The sequence below is a fragment of the Oncorhynchus mykiss genome, chromosome 9, assembly GCF_057628025.1.
Source record: "Oncorhynchus mykiss isolate SJ-2025 chromosome 9, ASM5762802v1, whole genome shotgun sequence".
Taxonomy (NCBI): domain Eukaryota; kingdom Metazoa; phylum Chordata; class Actinopteri; order Salmoniformes; family Salmonidae; genus Oncorhynchus; species Oncorhynchus mykiss.
This window is the reverse complement of record NC_143030.1, coordinates 38,423,246-38,443,549: the sequence shown is the minus strand read 5'-3', so window position 1 is coordinate 38,443,549 and position 20,304 is coordinate 38,423,246. Positions and strand designations below refer to the sequence as shown.

Below are 20,304 nucleotides of genomic sequence, written 5' to 3'. Positions count from 1 at the left end.
CACATATGCTGAGCACTTGTTGGCTGGCTTCCCTTCACTCTGCGGTCCGACTCATCCCAAACCATCTCAATTTGGTTGAGGTCTGGGGATTTGTGTGGGGATTGTGGAGGCCAGGTCATCTGATGCAGCACTACATCACTCTCTTTCTTGGTCTAATAGCCCTTACACAGTCTGGAGGTATGTTGAGTCATTTTCCTGTTGAAAAACAAATGATAGTCCCACTAACCAGATGGGAAGGCGTATCACTGCAGAATGCTGTGGTAGCCATGCTGGTTAAGTGTGCCTTGTATTCCAAATAAATCACTGACAGTGTCACCAGCAAAGCACCTCCACACCATAACACCTCCTCCTCCATGCTTTACGGTGGGAAATACACATGTGGAGATCATCCATTCACCCACACTGCATCTCACAAAAACAAGTTGGTTGGAATCAAAAATCTCCAATTTGGACTCCAGACAAAAGGACAGATTTCCACCGGTCTAATGTCCATTGCTTGTGTTTCTTGGCCCAGGCAAGTCTCTTCTTCTTATTGGTGTCCTTCAGTAATGTTTCTTTGCAGATATTTTCCTTATTGACTGACCTTCATGTCTTAAAGTAATGATGGACTGTCGTTTGTCTTTGCTTATTTGATGTGTTCTTGCCATAACATGGACTCTGTCTTTTACCAAATAGGGCTATCTTCTGTATACCCTCCTTCCTTGTCGCAACACAAGTGATTGGTTTAAATTCATTAATAAGGAAAGAAATTTCACAAATTGACTTTTAAGAAGGCACGCCTGTTAATTTAAACGCATTCCAGGTGACTACCTCATGAAGCTGGTTGAGAGAATGCCAAGAGTGTGCAAAGCTGTCAAAGGCAAAAGGGTGGCTATTTGAAGAATCTCAAATATAAAATACATTTAGATTTGTTTAACATGTTTTTGGTTACTACATGATTCCATGTGTGTTATTTTATAGTTGATGTCTTCACTACTTTTCTACAATGTAGAAAATAGTAAAATAAAGAAAAACCCTTGAATGAGTAGGTGTTCTAAAACTTTTGACCGGTACTATAAGTATATAGATATATTATATAAGAATATATAATATATAAGCACTGAGTATACAAAACATTATGAACACCTACTTGTTCCAACAGACTGACCAGGTGAATCCAGGTGAAAGCTATGATCCCTTATTGAGGTCACCTGTTAAATCCACTTCAATCAGTATAGATGAAGGGGAGGAGACAGTTTAAAGAAGGATTTTTAAGCCTTGAGACATGAATTGACAAAAGACAAAATATTTAAGTTCCTTAGAACGGGGTATGGTGGTAGGTGCCAGGCACACCGGTTTGGGTCAAGAAGTGCAGCGCTGCCGGGTTTGACTCAACAGTTTGACACCCAACTGACACAACTGTGGGAAGCATTGGAGTCAACATAGGCCACCATCCCTGTGGAACGCTTTCGACACCTTGTAGAGTCCATTCCCCAATTAATTGAGGCTGTTCTGTGAGCTATGTATGTATGTACAGTGCCTTGCGAAAGTATTCGGCCCCCTTGAACTTTGCGACCTTTTGCCACATTTCAGGCTTCAAACATAAAGATATAAAACTGTATTTTTTTGTGAAGAATCAACAACAAGTGGGACACAATCATGAAGTGGAACGACATTTATTGGATATTTCAAACTTTTTTAACAAATCAAAAACTGAAAAATTGGGCGTGCAAAATTATTCAGCCCCTTTACTTTCAGTGCAGCAAACTCTCTCCAGAAGTTCAGTGAGGATCTCTGAATGATCCAATGTTGACCTAAATGACTAATGATGATAAATACCAACACTTGCCAAAACATGAATACATCTCATTACTAATGTGATATATTAGGGTTAACATACAGTACCAAGGGTTTTTCTTAATTTTTTCTGTATTCTACATTGTAGAATAATAGTGAAGACATCAAAACTATGAAATAACACATGTGGAATCATGTAGTAACCAATAAAGTGTTAAACAAAGTAACCAAAAAGTGTTAAACAAATCAAAATATATTGTACATTTGTATTGTATATATCTTCAAAGTAGCCACCCTACTACAGTATATTAGACTGATTTTATGTCATGGTCAATTAGTGTGCAGCTGGTGTTGTCTGTAGTAGAGTAGCTGGTGTTGTCTGTAGTAGAGTAACTGGTGTTGTCTGTGGTAGAGTAGCTGGTGTTGTCTGTAGTAGAGTAGCTGGTGTTGTCTGTAGTAGAGTAGCTGGTGTTGTCTGTGGTAGAGTAGCTGGTGTGTGTCTGTAGTATAGTAGCTGGTGTCGTCTGTAGTAGAGTAGCTGGTGTTGTCTGTAGTAGAGTAGCTGGTGTTGTCTTTAGTAGAGTAGCTGGTGTTGTCTTTAGTAGAGTAGCTGGTGTTGTCTGTTGTAGAGTAGCTGGTGTTGTCTGTTGTAGAGTAGCTGGTGATGTCTGTAGTAGAGTAGCTGGTGTTGTCTGTAGTTGAGTAGCTGGTGTTTGTCTGTAGTAGAGTAGCTGGTGTTGTCTGTAGTAGAGTAGCTGGTGTTGTCTGTGGTAGAGTAGCTGGTGTTGTCTTTAGTAGAGTAGCTGGTGTTGTCTTTAGTAGAGTAGCTGGTGTTGTCTTTAGTAGAGTAGCTGGTGTTGTCTGTTGTAGAGTAGCTGGTGTTGTCTGTTGTAGAGTAGCTGGTGTTTGTCTGTAGTAGAGTAGCTGGTGTGTGTCTGTAGTAGAGTAGCTGGTGTTTGTCTGTAGTAGAGTAGCAGGTGTTTGTCTGTAGTAGAGTAGCTGGTGTTGTCTGTAGTAGAGTAGCTGGTGTTGTCTGTAGTAGAGTAGCTGGTGTTGTCTGTGGTAGAGTAGCTGGTGTTGTCTGTAGTAGAGTAGCTGGTGTTGTCTGTAGTAGAGTAGCTGGTGTTGTCTGTGGTAGAGTAGCTGGTGTTGTCTGTGGTAGAGTAGCTGGTGTTGTCTGTAGTAGAGTAGCTGGTGTTGTCTGTAGTAGAGTAGCTGGTGTTGTCTGTAGTAAAGTAGCTGGTGGTGTCTGTAGTAGAGTAGCTGGTGTTGTCTGTGGTAGAGTAGCTGGTGTTGTCTGTAGTAGAGTAGCTGGTGTTGTCTGTAGTAGAGTAGCTGGTGTTGTCTGTAGTATAGTAGCTGGTGTTGTCTGTAGTAGAGTAGCTGGTGTTGTCTGTAGTAGAGTAGCTGGTGTTGTCTGTGGTAGAGTAGCTGGTGTTGTCTGTAGTAGAGTAGCTGGTGGTGTCTGTAGTAGAGTAGCTGGTGTTGTCTGTGGTAGAGTAGCTGGTGTTGTCTGTAGTAGAGTAGCTGGTGTTGTCTGTAGTAGAGTAGCTGGTGTTGTCTGTAGTATAGTAGCTGGTGTTGTCTGTAGTAGAGTAGCTGGTGTTGTCTGTAGTAGAGTAGCTGGTGTTGTCTGTAGTAGAGTAGCTGGTGTTGTCTGTAGTAGAGTAGCTGGTGTTGTCTGTAGTAGAGTAGCTGGTGTTGTCTGTAGTATAGTAGCTGGTGTTGTCTGTAGTAGAGTAGCTGGTGTTGTCTGTAGTAGAGTAGCTGGTGTTGTCTGTGGTAGAGTAGCTGGTGTTGTCTGTAGTAGAGTAGCTGGTGTTGTCTGTAGTAGAGTAGCTGGTGGTGTCTGTAGTAGAGTAGCTGGTGTTGTCTGTGGTAGAGTAGCTGGTGTTGTCTGTAGTAGAGTAGCTGGTGTTGTCTGTAGTAGAGTAGCTGGTGTTGTCTGTAGTATAGTAGCTGGTGTTGTCTGTAGTAGAGTAGCTGGTGTTGTCTGTAGTAGAGTAGCTGGTGTTGTCTGTAGTAGAGTAGCTGGTGTTGTCTGTAGTAGAGTAGCTGGTGTTGTCTGTAGTAGAGTAGCTGGTGTTGTCTGTAGTATAGTAGCTGGTGTTGTCTGTAGTAGAGTAGCTGGTGGTGTCTGTGGTAGAGTAGCTGGTGTTTGTCTGTAATAGAGTAGTGTGACAGTACCCTATGGAGGCATACCTGCCTGTCATGTTGATTGATTAACCTAAACGTCCCATAGCAAGAATGTTGTTAAGTACACTCCTCTTTATATGTGTAACTGTGTGTCACAGTAATGTCAAAGCCCTCTTCTGCACAGCCCAATCAGCCTCTGAGTCTAAGCAGACTAAACCCAGGCTAGGCCCAGGATAAGAGTGAGTGCAGTGAATAGCATCCATATGGCCCATTCATACTGTACTGTAGGCTGTGTTCTGTTCTCTCTCAATGTCCACCTCCCCCAGAAAGGGATGTAAAAACATGGCTGCTAACGCCATGCCAGATTCATACAATATGAATCTGATAAAAGGTTCTATTTTTTTTGGCATTCTCTGTTTCACCGTGGACATCGGCAGTTTGCTCTCAGGACCGCCTGTAATTGATGAAACACTAGTGATGGATTTAGGAAATGTAGTGTTTTCTTCATGTCTCTGTAGTATGAGCTGCTCTGATGGGGGTGGTTGAGCTAAGGCTCTTTATTGCTTTGGACTGTTGGGTGCTTCTCACATTCTAGTCATAATGTAGGCAGAGATTCAGAGGAAATCTCTGGTTTGGCTGGAAACGTTGCTCTGGTTTTAATAGAACATCGTTTCAGTTTGTCTTGTTCCAGTAAATATGCAGTTGAATTTTCTGTGTTCTGGGTGGGACCTATGAGGTCAACTTTCTGATGAGCCAAGTAAGATAGAATACTGTAGCTGTGTCCAACAGGTGAAAGGACCATAAGTGAAATGTGAAAGGTTTTGACTAACCTGGTCCCAGTATCGTGCCTCCACGTGCAGCTGCACCAGGGCCTGCAGGTCTCCCATCTTGGAGTAGGTCTCAGAGGAGTAGCCATGGTGCTCCGCATTATCCAGCTTACGGACGATGTCAATCAGCCTAGTGGGGGGGTGGGAAGAGATGCGATCAGACGGAGTTTGTGGGAGGTGGGGGTTGAGTGTGTGTGTCCAAGTGTGTGTGTGGATCAGGCCTCGTAGAGGACCCTTTACAAATCACATAGCTCTTATAAGCGCATCACACCACACTTAGGAATAAGGCCGAACTCACTCATACCCGAATGTCAGCTGTCATGCCTGATAAAGCTTGACGAGGCCGACCAGTCTTTCCCTGTGTTTGTTATGCTGAGGCCGCCTTAGCCTAGGTGGTCTGGGCCAGAGTGGGTGTGTGATTGACAAGCAGAAGACACAGAGAGAGGGGCCCATGGGGAGCTCTGATAGAGCCACAGGACCCAGCATTAGCCATCTGCCTGCCTCCCAACCACATAACGCTTTCCCATGACTCACAGGAAAGCCAAGAGCTGAGTATGTGTGTGTGTGTGTGTGTGTGTGTGTGTGTGTGTGTGTGTGTGTGTGTGTGTGTGATCCACATGTCGACTCAGCCTGGTTCTCCTATGATGTCGATGGCTTTGAGGTGTTCAGGTCAGGGCCTGGAGAGGGGGGACATGGAGTCACACAAACAGGACCAGGATTCCCCCTCTAGTGTCCTCCAGTGGTAAAACAAACAGCCTCGAGGACCAGATGGCCTCACAGCCACATAAATATACAGCAGCCACAAAACACACAAGGGAGGGGAAAGGAGGGGAAAGGAGTCACGCCTGTGTCATCTGCTTCATTACCATGAACATACATACACAGGTTGTGATCAAAGACCACTCCACACATAAACACACTTAACAGGAGATCGCCTCAACTTCAACTGACCCCTCATAAAATAATTTACATCCAACAACTGACACCCCACCATCAATTATTTCTGGGTATGTGTGTCACATAAAGCCACAGCCCCTGTGTGTGTGTGTGTGTACAGTATCTTGGCTGACTCAAACAGGCACAGGTCTCACATGTGTGTGTGGGTGTACAGGCATATTCAAACATCCATGTGTGTGAATGTCTGTTGTCTTGAACATGTACAGGTCTAGGGTATGAGAGTGTGTGTATGAGTCAATCGGTAGTCGTACAGTGTACAAGCTGAGGACTCTGGAGTGGTAGCCAGTCCTTAGACTGGTGGAATTTCCCCTGGTAGGCATAGACGTCCGATAGGAATAGCTCCTTGTCACTCTCACCCCTCTTCTTTCTCTCCTAGAAATCCATCAGCACACACACACGAACACTAGTGTATACACGCACATGCAAAGAAAGAGAGAAATTAGCTAATATCAGCCGCTCAGTCAGTTTCACCCTAGTCTGACCCTGGACTATCTGCCCATAGTTGCACGTATTCCATACAGTATGCACACACACAGACACCAAGACTGTTTTGTGGAATTCAATGATCCATTGTTTCCACATCCACCGTCACCATGCAACAACAAAAAAATGATTGACTTTTCCCTTTTCAAACTGCAGCCCCCGAGGCAGGTCTAATCTTATCACAAAGAATGTCCATGAAAACACATGAATGTATTTATAGTCCCAAATATTCCCAGGAGATCAGCTAAGTTCACATAACATAACGCTTTCCTCCCTTTACTAGCCCTTTGTGTGTGAGTGCCTGAGTGCATGTGTGTGTGTGTGTGTGTGTGTGTACACAGTCATATGTTGGGGCAGTAAGAAAATGCTTAATGAGGGCAACCCATGCGATCCCAAGTTTCCCCTCCTCTGTCTCGCTTTGATGATGTCATGTGGAGTTCTCTGGTCAACCAGTAAATCCACCCTGATTAAAGCTATGTGGTCTGTTTTCTACCGTGACAAATTCTTTGATCTTGGAATAATACCATTTGGACTAATCCATTATGCATTTTAGGGGAGTGTGTCTGTGCCATATTGTACCTCAATGCTGTTGATGAGCTCCAGGCAGCGCAGGTCTCGTACTCGGATGAAGGCCTGAGAGAGAGAAACAAAAGGGAACTCCAGTCCTCGAGTATCCCCAACAGCACACATTTTTGTTGTAGTCTTGGACAAAAACACCTGATTCAACTTGTCAAGGGCAGAATTAAGTGTGCTTGTCCGGAGCCACAACAAATTATGGGGAAGCCAGAGAATCCACTCACACCACATACTTAAGCTATTCTGTCACATTGGTCAAACAAGCATGAGAGAGGTTATTCATACAAATAGCATCAGGCTGCACCATCTAGTGGTGAACACTAGCATTGCAGTGAAAAGGTGTGTGTGTGCTTCCGTGGGAGTATGTGCTTGTATGACCTTCTTAAAGGTGACAGTCGAACCCTTCCAGGGCATCCGTGGCCAGATCCCTACAGTCACTGTCAGTCACACACAGACAGGAGATCTGATAGACCTGCTTGAACATCCTTCTCTCTGGTACATAGACACTGGTACATAGACACTGGTACATAGACACCGGTACATAGGAGTTCGACTGTGGAGAAGAGATGGGAAAGAAGGGGAAATCAGTCAATTCAACATACAATAAGAAAACGTAGAAACAGAACTAAATAGTGGATAATAAAGCTCAGTTCTTTAAGTATTATTCTTCCCACCCACCGGTAACCTCCACGGTGGATATGGAGTAGACATGCAGGCAGAAGATCTTGGAGCCATTGTAGCCCACCACAAAGCCCTGCAGCTTCTGTTGGTGCACTGGGAAGTTACTGGCCTTGACGTTGAGGTAGCAGCTGCCTGACAAACACAGCATGCCCTCACATTAAGTGTTCCATGCTACGTTGTTAGCATTGGGCTCCTGGGGAGTAGGGAAGGATGCTCATAGAGGGCAAGTCAGGGGGAAAAGTAGGTGAAGGAAAAAGGGACGACCTTTGAACAATAATTTGAAAGTGAAGCCACCTCAACCTTGGCCTTAATAACTCTTGATGCCTGCCCTCTGACCTTAAAGAGCTGTTCCTTGGTGTGGATGTCATTAAACCGGCAGGTGCTGTGTTCGTCCACCACTGCCAGCGTGCTGCGGGACGTACTCATGTCCAGACAACGCACAGGTGTAGACTGCTTCAGCAGATTGATGGCAAACGGGTTGTCCACAAAGACCTTCAGGATCTGAAGAGAAAATTAATACCATTGGTGCAAGTTGGATTGGCTTGAGCCGCAGGAGATCTCAATAAGACTAACCTAGATAAATACAAGTTAGCTAAGACAGAAGTGTTTGTATCTGCTCTATTCTTTAGCCCCACCAGTAGGCCCTCGCTGTCCGGTCGGCCACCAATGACTTTGATGTAGAGAATCAGAGACTCCATGAGCCACTATTCCTTGGTACTGGTGAAGGACAGACACTGCATTGGTGAAAGACAGACACCACATATAAAATAATTTAAAGCTGAACCAATGTTCAATATAGTGTAAATCCACAAGAACTACGAGGAATAGCTGATAAGCAGCAGAGAGGCCAGGTTGGAGACAATGAGACATGCAGCTCAAAAGGCTCCCCTATTGATCTTGATTAGGGACAATACAATGATCCTACCTAGACTAGCCTACAACAATGAATCATTTTATTATTGTTTTTAAGTGAGTACAAACTTCTACGCTTCTACGCTTCAAACTTCTTCTAAACTTCAGTGATTCCAGCGGCTATTCCTTGCCAACCTAGAAACTAACGCTTCAATACAGCTTCAATATTTGTAATTTCACTTTTCAAATGTAACACCTTTTATGTGTGGCATAAACACAAGCAGTCACAAGGTTTTAATATGATTAGGCTCCTTCAAACGTCTCCTACAGGCTACCTGCACACATTCCTCAAAAATGTCATTCCAGCTTCCAAACTGTACCATTTGATGAATGGAAAGAGGGCATTTTTGTATGGCTGTCCCTTAATATATCCTTCTAATCTAACTATCCATATGTTTCATTCTCGTTCAATGCTATGTGAAGATAAGTCTGATTGTATTTGACCGAGCCCATTCAGAGGTTAGACAGTCATACCAGAGAAACCATCAGCCTCAGTGGTGAAGCTGTAACATGGCTTTTAGAGACAGATCTAAAGCATCTCTGTCACAGTTAACTCTAGACTGCTCCCCTCCCCTTCTCTGTCAAACCCCAGAGACACAAACCAGGGAGGAAACCACCAGATACATCCAGCCAGGCTCCACAATGCTGTGGTGGTAACCACTCACTCTTCCCTGTCTCACTCAGGCTGAGGAGGCGGGGGAGAGACTCAGAGAGAGAACCCGTAAAGGAACACAGATACAGTTGAAGAAGGATAGGCAGAAAGATCTGGAGGACCTCTGGACTCTCTCTGGCCTCTCTCTGGCCGGCCCTCTCTGGCCTCTCTCTGGCCGTCCCTCTCTGGACTCTCTCTGGCCTCTCTCTGGCCGTCCCTCTCTGGCCTCTCTCTGGCCGTCCCTCTCTGGACTCTCTCTGGCCTCTCTCTGGCCGTCCCTCCCTGGCCTCTCTCTGGCCGTCCCTCTCTGGCCGTCCTTCTCTGGCCTCTCTCTGGCCGTCCCTCTCTGGCCTCTGTCTGGCCGTCCCTCTCTGGCCGTCCTTCTCTGGCCGTCCTTCTCTGGCCTCTCTCTGGCCGTCCCTCTCTGGCCGTCCCTCTCTGGCCGTCCCTCTCTGGCCGTCCCTCTCTGGCCGTCCCTCTCTGGCCGTCCCTCTCTGGCCTCTCTCTGAGGTGTTTTAGAGCAGCGATGCAGCACTAAACACTAATTCACTGGCTTTCCATCATCTTAATAGCATGATAATGTATTTCGGGGGGGGGGTCTTTCACAATCTGTCACCAATGCATTAGTATAATTTACATAAGCCAAAGACGCTGCAGGTCAATGTTATTGACTCAGGCCAAATAGTTTGTGTTGCACAGGAGGTTGGTAGCACCTTAATTGGGGAGGACGGGCTCATAGTAATGACTGGAACAGATTAAATGAAATAGTATCGAACTCATCAAACACATGGTCTCCTCCCCTCAGCAGCCCCCTGTGTTGTGTTTTGTTATGGCACTTTACGGAGTTGTTTGTCACCAAGTGTTTGAGAAAAGCCTGAAGTCAAAAGCAAATCCGTAGAAAACAGTTATTAATCAATGTATTTAGTCTAAAAACAACTTTAAATAACTGTACAAATACTACGACCATCTACTACCACAGTGTAAATGTGTTTGGGGGTAGTAGGGGATAGGGTATGATTTTGGACTGGGTATAAGTTTCACCTGACACAGGATGATGTGCTCTGAGCAGACCACGAGCAGGTTGCACTCAAACTTCCTGCAGATCTTCTCCTTGATGCGGTTGTACATGTCGGAAGAGTCGTCAGAAATCGTAGATGAGGATCTTCTCAGGCAGCTGGATGGCACGGCGGTTCCTGTTGATAGCTATCTTCTTATCCAGCTCTCTGCACTTCATCCTCACTGGGCATGGAGAACAGGTATAGTAAGCACAGGAAGTCCAGTCAAAAAATAACCACTAGCCCTAGCTTCACTTAACTCCTACACCCTTAGTGTTTACAGATCTGAAGGGACTGGATAGATCTGAGCATATGGGCTGGACTACATAGCCTTCTAATGGACTTCTTCAGGGAGCTTCTGCCATCCATTTCCATCAGATCTGCTAACACTGACAACGTAAGGGACTTAAGGGAAGTACAATGTACTGTTTAAGTCAATCCACCTTTCTGTTCAGTGATGAGGTGCTGGAGGATGACATCGGTCATGCCGTCTCTGTAGGCGTAACGGTCTTTGTACAGGCCATGCATCGTGGTGAAGATGAGCTGAAAGAAGGCTATGGTCTGTCCTGGAAGCCCAACACCTACACAGAAGACAAAGAGAGAACAATGTAACAGTGGTTCCCATTAACACTTCCATGAAAATACAGAGAGACAAAGTGTTCCTGTTGTTAGATCCCCGTCTAAGACAATGTGGAGATGTCAGCCAGGTAGAACCTATTGCTTTCTCGTGTGAGTCGCTAGTATTAATATAATATAAAATATTAAAGATATAAAATAAACTACATTGATATTACTTTCATGTACTCTATGGGTGATTACAGATACTTTTTCCACAAGTTAAAAATAACTGATCTGTGAATTTATCCCAACGTGATATGTCGCATCAACACTTGATCTGACAGCATGACATCTATAGCGTTTACGTCAGTCGCATCTTATCATTTCCGTTCCGCGTTCTTCACAGCATGTCTCGGCACCATGTCAGCTCTGTTTTAAATTACAGCGTTCCAATACAGTACCCTTCAGACACACGCACACACACACACTCTCTCTCATACACTCTTACACAGTTACTCAAATGTACACACACACACTAAAAGAGACCCACCACATAGACTCTACAGGTCCACACCCAGGAGCTCTGTTCCCCGATGGTGCCGAGCCGCACCCAGTATTTGGTGTAGAGGGAGGCCTGCCTGTCCGAGCTGCCCATTACAATGTACTCCCACTTGGGAAAGTAGCTGACGCAGCAGGAGTCATAGAGAGTTATGTCCTTCCCAATCTGAGAGAGACAGAGGAACAGACATTGAAATAACAAGGAATTCTACTTCATATTTTTTTTACCTTTAACTGAGCTATGCTTGTCTAGGCCAATACTTCCCCTGACTGGGAGCAAGTCTCAAATGAATGTCCTAAAAATCATCTGTCCTCGGTTGCAACACTCACACAACAACTGTTCGTCGGGGGTTTCATGAAATGGGATTCCATGGCCGAACAGCCGCACACAAGCCTAATATCACCATGTGCAATGCCAAGTATCGGCTGTAGTGGTGTAAGGCTTGCCGCCATTGGACTCTGGAGCAGTGGAAACACGTTCTCTGGAGTGATGAATCACGCCCTCACCATCCGGCAGTCCGACAGACGAATCTGTGTTTGGCGGATGCCAGGAGAACGCTACCTGCCCCAATGCATAGTGCCAACTGTAAAGTTTGGTGGAGGAGGAATAATGGTCTGGGGCTGTTTTTCATAGTTCGGGCTAGGCCCTTTAGTTCCAGTGAAGGGAAACCTTAATGCTACAGCATACAATGACATTCTAGATGATTCTGTGCTTCCAACTTTGTGGCAACAGTTTGGGGAAGGTCCGTTACTGTTTCAGCATGGCAATGCCCCCGTGCACAAAGCGAGGTCCATACAGAAATGGTTTGTCGAGATCGGTGTGGAAGAACTTGACTGGAATCTCAGAGAGCTGATTTTGTGACGAGCCTCCATGAAATGCGCAGCAGCACAGGGTGCCTCTGGTCAAGAGTTCCTATATGAACCCTGTGTTCTGCTATCCTTGTTTTCAGAGCTCATTTAGTTTTTTCCTACACACTTTTCCGACCACAAATACACTTGACTAGGCATACCACGTTGTTTGTAGAACACCTAATGATGCCTTGCCCATGATAGGGTGATTGAACATTTCTTCGTAAAGTTTCAGTGGGTACGTCTGTAATTACCGTCCGACACATTGACTAGGAAGGTGCTACGTGGTGCTGGTGGAAGATCCATCCTCATTTGACTGATGTTGGAGGCGTGTCTGAAGACGACCTGCAGGGGTTCTTTAAATGTATTTTCCAGTTATGGATCGGTGTTCAAGATGAGCCAGCGTTTTTTTATGATATGGTCCAACTATTTGCCAAGAGGCGAGTACTGAAGGTTGTATTGAACTCGCTGGTCAGGGGGGTGGGGTGGTTTGGGCGTGAGGCTGTCATCCTGGGTCATATCTTTGTGTCAGGAATATGGCATCATTTGAAATGTGGTCTCACCCATTAAAACAGGGAAGTTTCTCTCATATTTATGGTCCACAATGTCTGAGCCAAGGCTTTCTCCAGACCACGACCTAGTAGACACATCAAAGCTTACAGTCCTTAGCAATCCCGTTAAGCGCCTGACCAAACAGATGGAAAAACACATACACACTCTCTTGTTTCTAAATGGGCTCTATTGTTCTGGCACTTGAAGTCCATTTGCGCAACGTCATATCAGTTCCCGACTGTGCATCTGGTTCTCCTCACTCTGAAAAATAACCGCCTGACAGTCCATTCTTTTGCCCTGAAATAAAATAATTTTGGACAACCTCCCTTTTTTTTATTACAGATTATTCCCAGCATGGTAATCAAACCAGCATGTTCACTGAAACCGATGAACAGCCCAGTGACAACACATGAGACTAAGGTTCCATGGCAGGGTAATGAAACAGTGCATATTTGTCTGTACTTACAGTATTACCCAGGGGAATATGGGGGAGGAGTAGTGAGGGGATCATTATTAAATGCTAAACAGGATCACCTCCAGTCCAGTGTTATGGTTTCAATAGTGCCTGACAGGCTGATTGCATACAGGCCTTAAAGGCCTAATGAAGTGTTATCAATACATTATGGTGGCCTGTGGTTTATGTGTTATCGCTCGTTGCCACAGCAATGGGAAAGTGTGATAACGCCCAGGCCATTGACCAATCACCGCTGCCCACCTGGGAGCAGAGCCTCAAACCCTGTGGTCGTAACCATAGGCCTTTTGATCTCTACATAACGACCATTCGGTGTATTGCTGTGCTACACACTGATATACTTTGGATTGTCAATCATCAGAGTATTTTCTATGTTACTTTCTATGAAGCAAATGTTTAAAAAAATCACGACTGCATTTTCTACTAGATATGCTATGTTAGACAAGTAGCCTATCTATTAATTTGCTGTGGAAACAAACTCTAAATGTTTATCTCATATGTAACCAATATCCAGATGGCCAGTAGGAGGCAAACACATTTACTACATTTTAGACCAGGGGTGGGTAAACCTTTTGGTTTAAGGGCCACATCGGTATTTTGAAATTCAATGAAAGGCCACAGATTTTTGGGGGGTTGTTTTGTTTGTCAAAATCAATGTGGATCAGAAAAAGCACAGTTATTTGAAAATATATAGATCCGTTATAATTTTTACCTAATTTCTTTCAGCGGGTCATTGTGCTCATCCCTGAGAGAGACACGACACAATGAGTCTTTCCCTGAGTTTTGATGTTACCTCCTCCCTTCCTTCATGCATGCAGTGGTCTTGATCAGAGAACAGTCCCTGCAGCAGGGGCTCCCCTCCTCTCCCTGCCTGCCTCTCTTTCTCCAGCTGCCTAGCTCAGCACCAGGTGCTCTACCCTGCTGCTGCAGCTCTGCCTGCTCTGGTTGTAGGGGGCGTCGGTGAGCAGGCACAGGGGCTCTGGCATGCTGCTGTCCACATCCACTTCCACTTCCACTGCCTCATCATCCTCTTCCTCACAGAACGGCACCCACTTCCACCAGTCCCTGTCAGAGCTCGCTTGGTCAAACATTGACACCTACTGGCTGTCTACAGGAAATGCATTGGACTTCTGATGTCCCCAAAAAAAACTCTCAACCGCACTCACAAGTATGTCTATTTTCTCCGATTTCCTCTCCGTTTGCGCAGTTTATGTTCTACATGTTGCTGTCCAACAGGTTGCTGTCGTGGAGGACTGTTTACAGGATCGCTTGTGCGCAGACTCCGTTCTCTGTTTCCTGTCCTGTCTCTTGTGCTGCGTTCTGCGCATGTCATGTGTGAGTCAAGCGGAATCGCTCACAAGCTCGTTCACACACTTCACAGCCCAGCGCACAATACAATTTATCCAAAGATGTTATGTCTCCGACAGTTTTATTCAACTCGATCTTCAAATAATATACCAATAGATATGAACCATTCATCCAGAACAGCATGTGATCACGAGGTATGTAAAGAAGCACAGTTGAATCGACTATCAAGAAGGTCAACCAATCTGCAACTGTTGAGCTACTTAGCTAGCTAATAGTCACCTATTTGTCCAAACCATGCTCTTCCATATAAAATAAAATATAATTAAAATATGATTTTATAGACAGTGTGAGTTGACTATTCTGATCCATCTTTTTGTTTGTGGCAGCAAGGTATAGAGCTCCAGATGTCTTAAGAAGATGTTAGCAGATAAGAGGACCGGAGCAGGATCTCAGCCTCATGAAACCCAGCTTGTGACACATGTCTGAGACAGACATCCTCAACACTCCCGAGTGTGGACAATATACTATCACTGGATTATCATATGTATCAGGCTAAAACTGAGCCTACTGTTGATACAACCTGTGCTTCCCCTACGGACAACAACACTGTCACAACCAGGCTCAAAAACAATGACCTCAACACAGAGAACCCCGTCACTGACACACATTTGAATCCTAACTCTGACACAGACACTATGGCTGTTCCAGGTTCAGATATGAGAGTTACCAAAGAGGCTGATCCGAATGCAGTCAAGAGACAGCGGACCAGACAGGAAGATGAGGAGTCGTGCCCGCCTTCTAGTATGCCGCTGGGCTGGGTGAGAGTAGTGAGACGGAGGAAAAGTGGGAAGACTGCAGGCAAAATGGACATCTATATAACAAGGTGATTCTGATTTTTGCTTCTTCACTAGTTACTCTCCATTCTCTCATTGCATGTAAAATATCCCTGAAGTGTGTGTATCTTACTGTCAGGGCCAGGGGCTAAGTGCATTGCAGATATCCTATGATCAATGATTCTAGTCCCCAGGGACAGAGGTTCCGGTCCAGGGCGTCTCTTCAAGCTTTCCTTCTCAGAGATGCAGGAGGGGATCTACAGATAGATGACTTTGACTTCACCAAAGCCAAGAGTGGCAGTGTAGCTGTGACTCCGCTGCCAAGCCAGGAGAGACAGAGGAAAGTTAATCAGAAACACACACGTCATACCTCAGAGGCCAATATCAATGAAGACCGGCAGAACACAGAGGAGAATATGGAAGAGGGTAGAATATTAAGCCTGCCTCCAAATAACACAAAAATAGCCAATTCCGCAAAATCCTGCAAGCAGAGGACCAGACCCAGAGACAAGAGAACGATAATAACTCATCTGAGGCCTGACATGCCTCACCTGGCAAGGGGGAATCACAGACCGGCAGCTGGGAGAGGCACAGAAACGGGCCAACCATCAGACACAAATCAAGACATCAAAGAGACACACATACAAGCCTCTGTGAGAAGGGGTGAGGATGATGAGACTCAGAGGCGTCTGAAGGTCGTGGCGGTAGTTGACGATGTCATACTGGAGAAGAGCCCCCAGAGGAGGCCGGGGCTGCTGAGAGAAAAGCTGCTCAGGCTGGCCCCGCCCACTGATCCTCAAGATGCTCTCATTGGTCGAGAAGAACAGCTTCCTGTGTCACTGTTACTTGTCCCAGTCCTTAGGGTGCAGTCTGCTTCTGAGAGCGAGGGGGAGGCTGAGTCTGAGTTTGTGGGAGTGGGGGAGACTGAGGGAGTGGAGAATATAGAGGCAGAGGTGCATGACGAAGAGCTGCCATCTCCCCAGACCACTGGAGAGCGCTGTACACCACTGAAAGATTCCCAGAGCAGTATGTATCAATTTTCTCTACTGTGCATTGTGCTATCTGAGTTATGATGCATAATGTGCATTGACTGTGATGCCTAGATAGAGAACCTCCATGGTTTCAGTGTACTGACCCAAGAGAATAACATGTTTAATGTGTGTAGTGGTGCCTGTTGTTCCTGTTCTGCCCAGAACTGTTAGGAGAGAAACGGAAGACCAGTCCTTATTTCAGCCGGAAGTCAATGAGAGATGGTAATAATTTCATAAATGGTAGAACTTAACAGAACTTGCCATTCTTGGAGAAAAATGTAAGTCAAATAAAAAATGGTTTATTTATGTCCGAAACCCCTTATGTCCACACACAGGTCTAAGCCCCCCCAGGAGGAAAGCCTTAAGGAAGTGGACCCCTCCTCGCTCTCCCTTCCACCTGGTGCAGGAGACCCTTTTCCACGACCCTTGGAAACTCCTGGTAGCCACCGTGTTCCTCAACAAAACCAGCGGTGAGACACACAAACACACACACACACATGCAAGGCTCAAACACACACATCTACAATAACAACATTGGAATTATCTCACACAGTCTCTGTTCTGTGTTCCTTTTCAGGTAAAATGGCCATCCCGGTGTTGTGGCAGTTCTTTAAGCTTTACCCATCAGCGGAGGAGACCAGGGGGGCAGAGTGGAAGCCCCTGTCTGTGCTGCTGAGATCTTTGGGCCTGTATGAACTGCGAGCCAAAATCATCATCAGGTTCTCTGGTGAGTCACTGTTCCCATCTCCACCTGTGGATCCAAGAGATGATCCACTGATTTCCCTCCTAGAAAGTGAGATTTTAGTTTTAGCTGAATCGAGGAGGACGACTGGGTTGTCCTATCCTCCAAGTGTTAGTGGTGTGTTTGTTTTTGACAGCACCTGAGAAATAATGGGGATGTTATGCAGATGTTATGCATCTCTTATAGAGACTGACTGCCTGTTACGCAAATGCAGTATGCTAAGGTAAGTTGTTAGCTAGCATTAAACTTATCTTATAAAAAAACAATCAATCATAATCACTAGTTAACTACACATGGTTGATGATATTACTAGATATTATCTAGCGTGTCCTGTGTTGCATATAATCTGACTGAGCATACAAATCTACAGTGCCTTGCGAAAGTATTCGGCCCCCTTGAACTTTGCGACCTTTTGCCACATTTCAGGCTTCAAACAAAGATATAAAACTGTATTTTTTTGTGAAGAATCAACAACAAGTGGGACACAATCATAAAGTGGAACGACATTTATTGGATATTTCAAACTTTTTTAACAAATCAAAAACTGAAAAATTGGGCGTGCAAAATTATTCAGCCCCTTTACTTTCAGTGCAGCAAACTCTCTCCAGAAGTTCAGTGAGGATCTCTGAATGATCCAATGTTGACCTAAATGACTAATGATGATAAATACAATCCACCTGTGTGTAATCAAGTCTCCGTATAAATTCACCTGCACTGTGATAGTCTCAGAGGTCTGCTAAAAGCGCAGAGAGCATCATGAAGAACAAGGAACACACCAGGCAGGTCCGAGATACTGTTGTGAAGAAGTTTAAAGCCGGATTTGGATACAAAAAGATTTCCCAAGCTTTAAACATCCCAAGGAGCACTGTGCAAACGATAATATTGAAATGGAAGGAGTGTCAGACCACTGCAAATCTACCAAGACCTGGCCGTCCCTCTAAACTTTCAGCTCATACAAGGAGAAGACTGATCAGAGATGCAGCCAAGAGGCCCATGATCACTCTGGATGAACTGCAGAGATCTACAGCTGAGGTGGGAGACTCTGTCCATAGGACAACAATCAGTCGTATATTGCACAAATATGGCCTTTATGGAAGAGTGGCAAGAAGAAAGCCATTTCTTAAAGATATCCATAAAAAGTGTTGTTTAAAGTTTGCCACAAGCCACATGAGAGACACACCAAACATGTGGAAGAAGGTGCTCTGGTCAGATGAAACCAAAATTGAACTTTTTGGCAACAATGCAACACATTATGTTTGGCGTAAAAGCAACACAGCTGAACACACCATCCCCACTGTCAAACATGGTGGTGGCAGCATCATGGTTTGGGCCTGCTTTTCTTCAGCAGGGACAGGGAAGATGGTTAAAATTGATGGGAAGATGGATGGAGCCAAATACAGGACCATTCTGGAGGAAAACCTGATGGAGTCTGCAAAAGACCTGAGACTGGGACAGAGATTTGTCTTCCAACAAGACAATGATCCAAAACATAAAGCAAAATCTACAATGGAATGGTTCAAAAATAAACATATCCAGGTGTTAGAATGGCCAAGTCAAAGTCCAGACCTGAATCCAATCGAGAATCTGTGGAAAGAACTGAAAACTGCTGTTCACAAATGCTCTCCATCCAACCTCACTGAGCTCGAGCTGTTTTGCAAGGAGGAATGGGAAAAAATGTCAGTCTCTCGATGTGCAAAACTGATAGACATACCCCAAGCGACTTACAGCTGTAATCGCAGCAAAAGGTGGCGCTACAAAGTATTAACTTAAGGGGGCTGAATAATTTTGCACGCCCAATTTTTCAGTTTTTGATTTGTTAAAAAAGTTTGAAATATCCAATAAATGTCGTTCCACTTCATGATTGTGTCCCACTTGTTGTTGATTCTTCACAAAAAAATACAGTTTTATATCTTTATGTTTGAAGCCTGAAATGTGGCAAAAGGTCGCAAAGTTCAAGGGGGCCGAATACTTTCGCAAGGCACTGTAAATCTAAGTACCTAAATCTAAGTATCTGACTGAGCGGTGGTAGGCAGAAGCAGGCGCGTAAACATTCATTCAAACAGCACTTTCGTGCATTTTGCCAGCAGCTCTTCTTGTGCGTCAAGCATTGCGCTGTTTATGACTTCAAACCTATCAACTCCCGAGATGAGGCTGGTGTGACCGAAGTGAAATGGCTGGCTAGTTAGCGCGCGCTAATAGCGTTTCAAACTTCACTCGCTCTGAGCCTTGGGGTGGTTGTTTCCCTTGCTCTGCAGGGGTAACGCTGCTTCGATGTGGTGGCTGTTGTCGTTGTGTTGCTGGTTCGAGCCCAGGGAGGAGCGAGGAGAGGGACGGAGGCTATACTGTTACACTGGCAATAATAAAGTGCCTATAAGAACATCCAATAGTCAAAGGTTAATGAAATATAAATGGTATAGAGGGAAATAGTCCTATAATAACTACAACCTAAAACTTCTTACCTGGGAATATTGAAGACTCATGTTAAAAGGAACCACCAGCTTTCATATGTTCTCATGTTCTGAGCAAGGAACTGAAACGTTAGCTTTCTTACATAGCACATATTGCACTTTTACGTTCTTCTTCAACACTTTGTTTTTGCATTATTTAAATCAAATTGAACATGTTTCATTATCTACTTGAGGCTAAAATGATTTTATTGATGTATTATATTAAGTTAAAATAAGTGTTAATTCAGTATTGTTGTCATTGTTACAAATACATTTTTTTTAATCGGCCGATTAATCGATATTGGCTTTTTTGGTCCTCCAATAATCGGTATCGGCATTGAAAAATCATAATCGGTCGACCTCAAATCTCTTATGCAGATGAATACCTGACCAAGCAGTGGCGCTACCCTATAGAGCTGCATGGGATTGGGAAGTATGGAAATGACTCCTACAGGATCTTCTGTGTAGAGGAGTGGAGACAGGTGAGTGAGTCACAGACCCCATAGTAGGTTGTTACATACAGTTTATAGTGTATTTTCCCTTTAGCAAAGATGACAACTGTTGTTACACCAACATTTAAATAATAGATCCAGATATAGTCAACTAGAGATATTGCCCTTGTGTGTGTGTATTTACATAGGTTGAACCCCAGGACCACATGCTAAACAAGTACCATGCTTGGCTGTGGGAGAACCATGAGCGGTTGGGAATCTGAACCATGAGGAACTGCGATGTCACAACCTGTTTTATCAGTATCTAGTTCTTAAATCATTAGGCTTATAACCTGACATATCGGTATCTCTCTTGGACAACAATTGTTACTCAACATGATTCTATTAAATAAATTGTTTTATCATGTTTTAAAAGCCTAATGACTCATTTACATTGAATTGGACTTT

At 44.6% G+C, this 20,304-nt stretch overlaps 2 protein-coding genes and 1 pseudogene across 3 annotated transcripts in view; 1 reads left to right on the top strand and 2 right to left on the bottom strand.

Annotated features, from left to right (window-relative positions):
- exorh (extra-ocular rhodopsin) overlaps window positions 1–7,629 on the bottom strand; it is a 28,332-nt gene extending 20,703 nt beyond the window's left edge. The window contains exons 1-4 of the mRNA XM_090184119.1: window positions 7,434–7,629; window positions 7,134–7,308; window positions 6,759–6,812; window positions 4,743–4,869 (exon numbers count right to left, since the gene is read on the bottom strand). The gene's annotated coding sequence lies outside the window, so the exon portion shown is untranslated. The remainder of the gene's footprint in view (window positions 1–4,742; window positions 4,870–6,758; window positions 6,813–7,133; window positions 7,309–7,433) is intronic.
- Window positions 7,594–14,135, bottom strand: LOC110531976 (intraflagellar transport protein 122 homolog; annotated as a pseudogene).
- On the top strand, window positions 14,082–20,271 carry LOC110531975 (methyl-CpG-binding domain protein 4). 2 transcript variants are annotated; one of them, XM_021615527.3, is made up of 8 exons: window positions 14,082–14,546; window positions 14,739–15,235; window positions 15,373–16,211; window positions 16,379–16,438; window positions 16,552–16,686; window positions 16,794–16,943; window positions 19,784–19,887; window positions 20,046–20,271. In XM_021615527.3, the coding sequence occupies exons 2-8, from the start codon at window positions 14,895–14,897 to the stop codon at window positions 20,118–20,120; spliced, it is 1,704 nt and encodes a 567-aa protein (XP_021471202.2). In that variant the 5' UTR covers window positions 14,082–14,546; window positions 14,739–14,894; the 3' UTR covers window positions 20,121–20,271. The 2 variants fall into 2 exon arrangements, with proteins under 2 accessions (XP_021471202.2, XP_021471201.2); XM_021615526.3 differs by having other exon boundaries at window positions 14,369–14,546; window positions 14,743–15,235.
- Window positions 20,272–20,304: the final 33 nt, after the last annotated feature.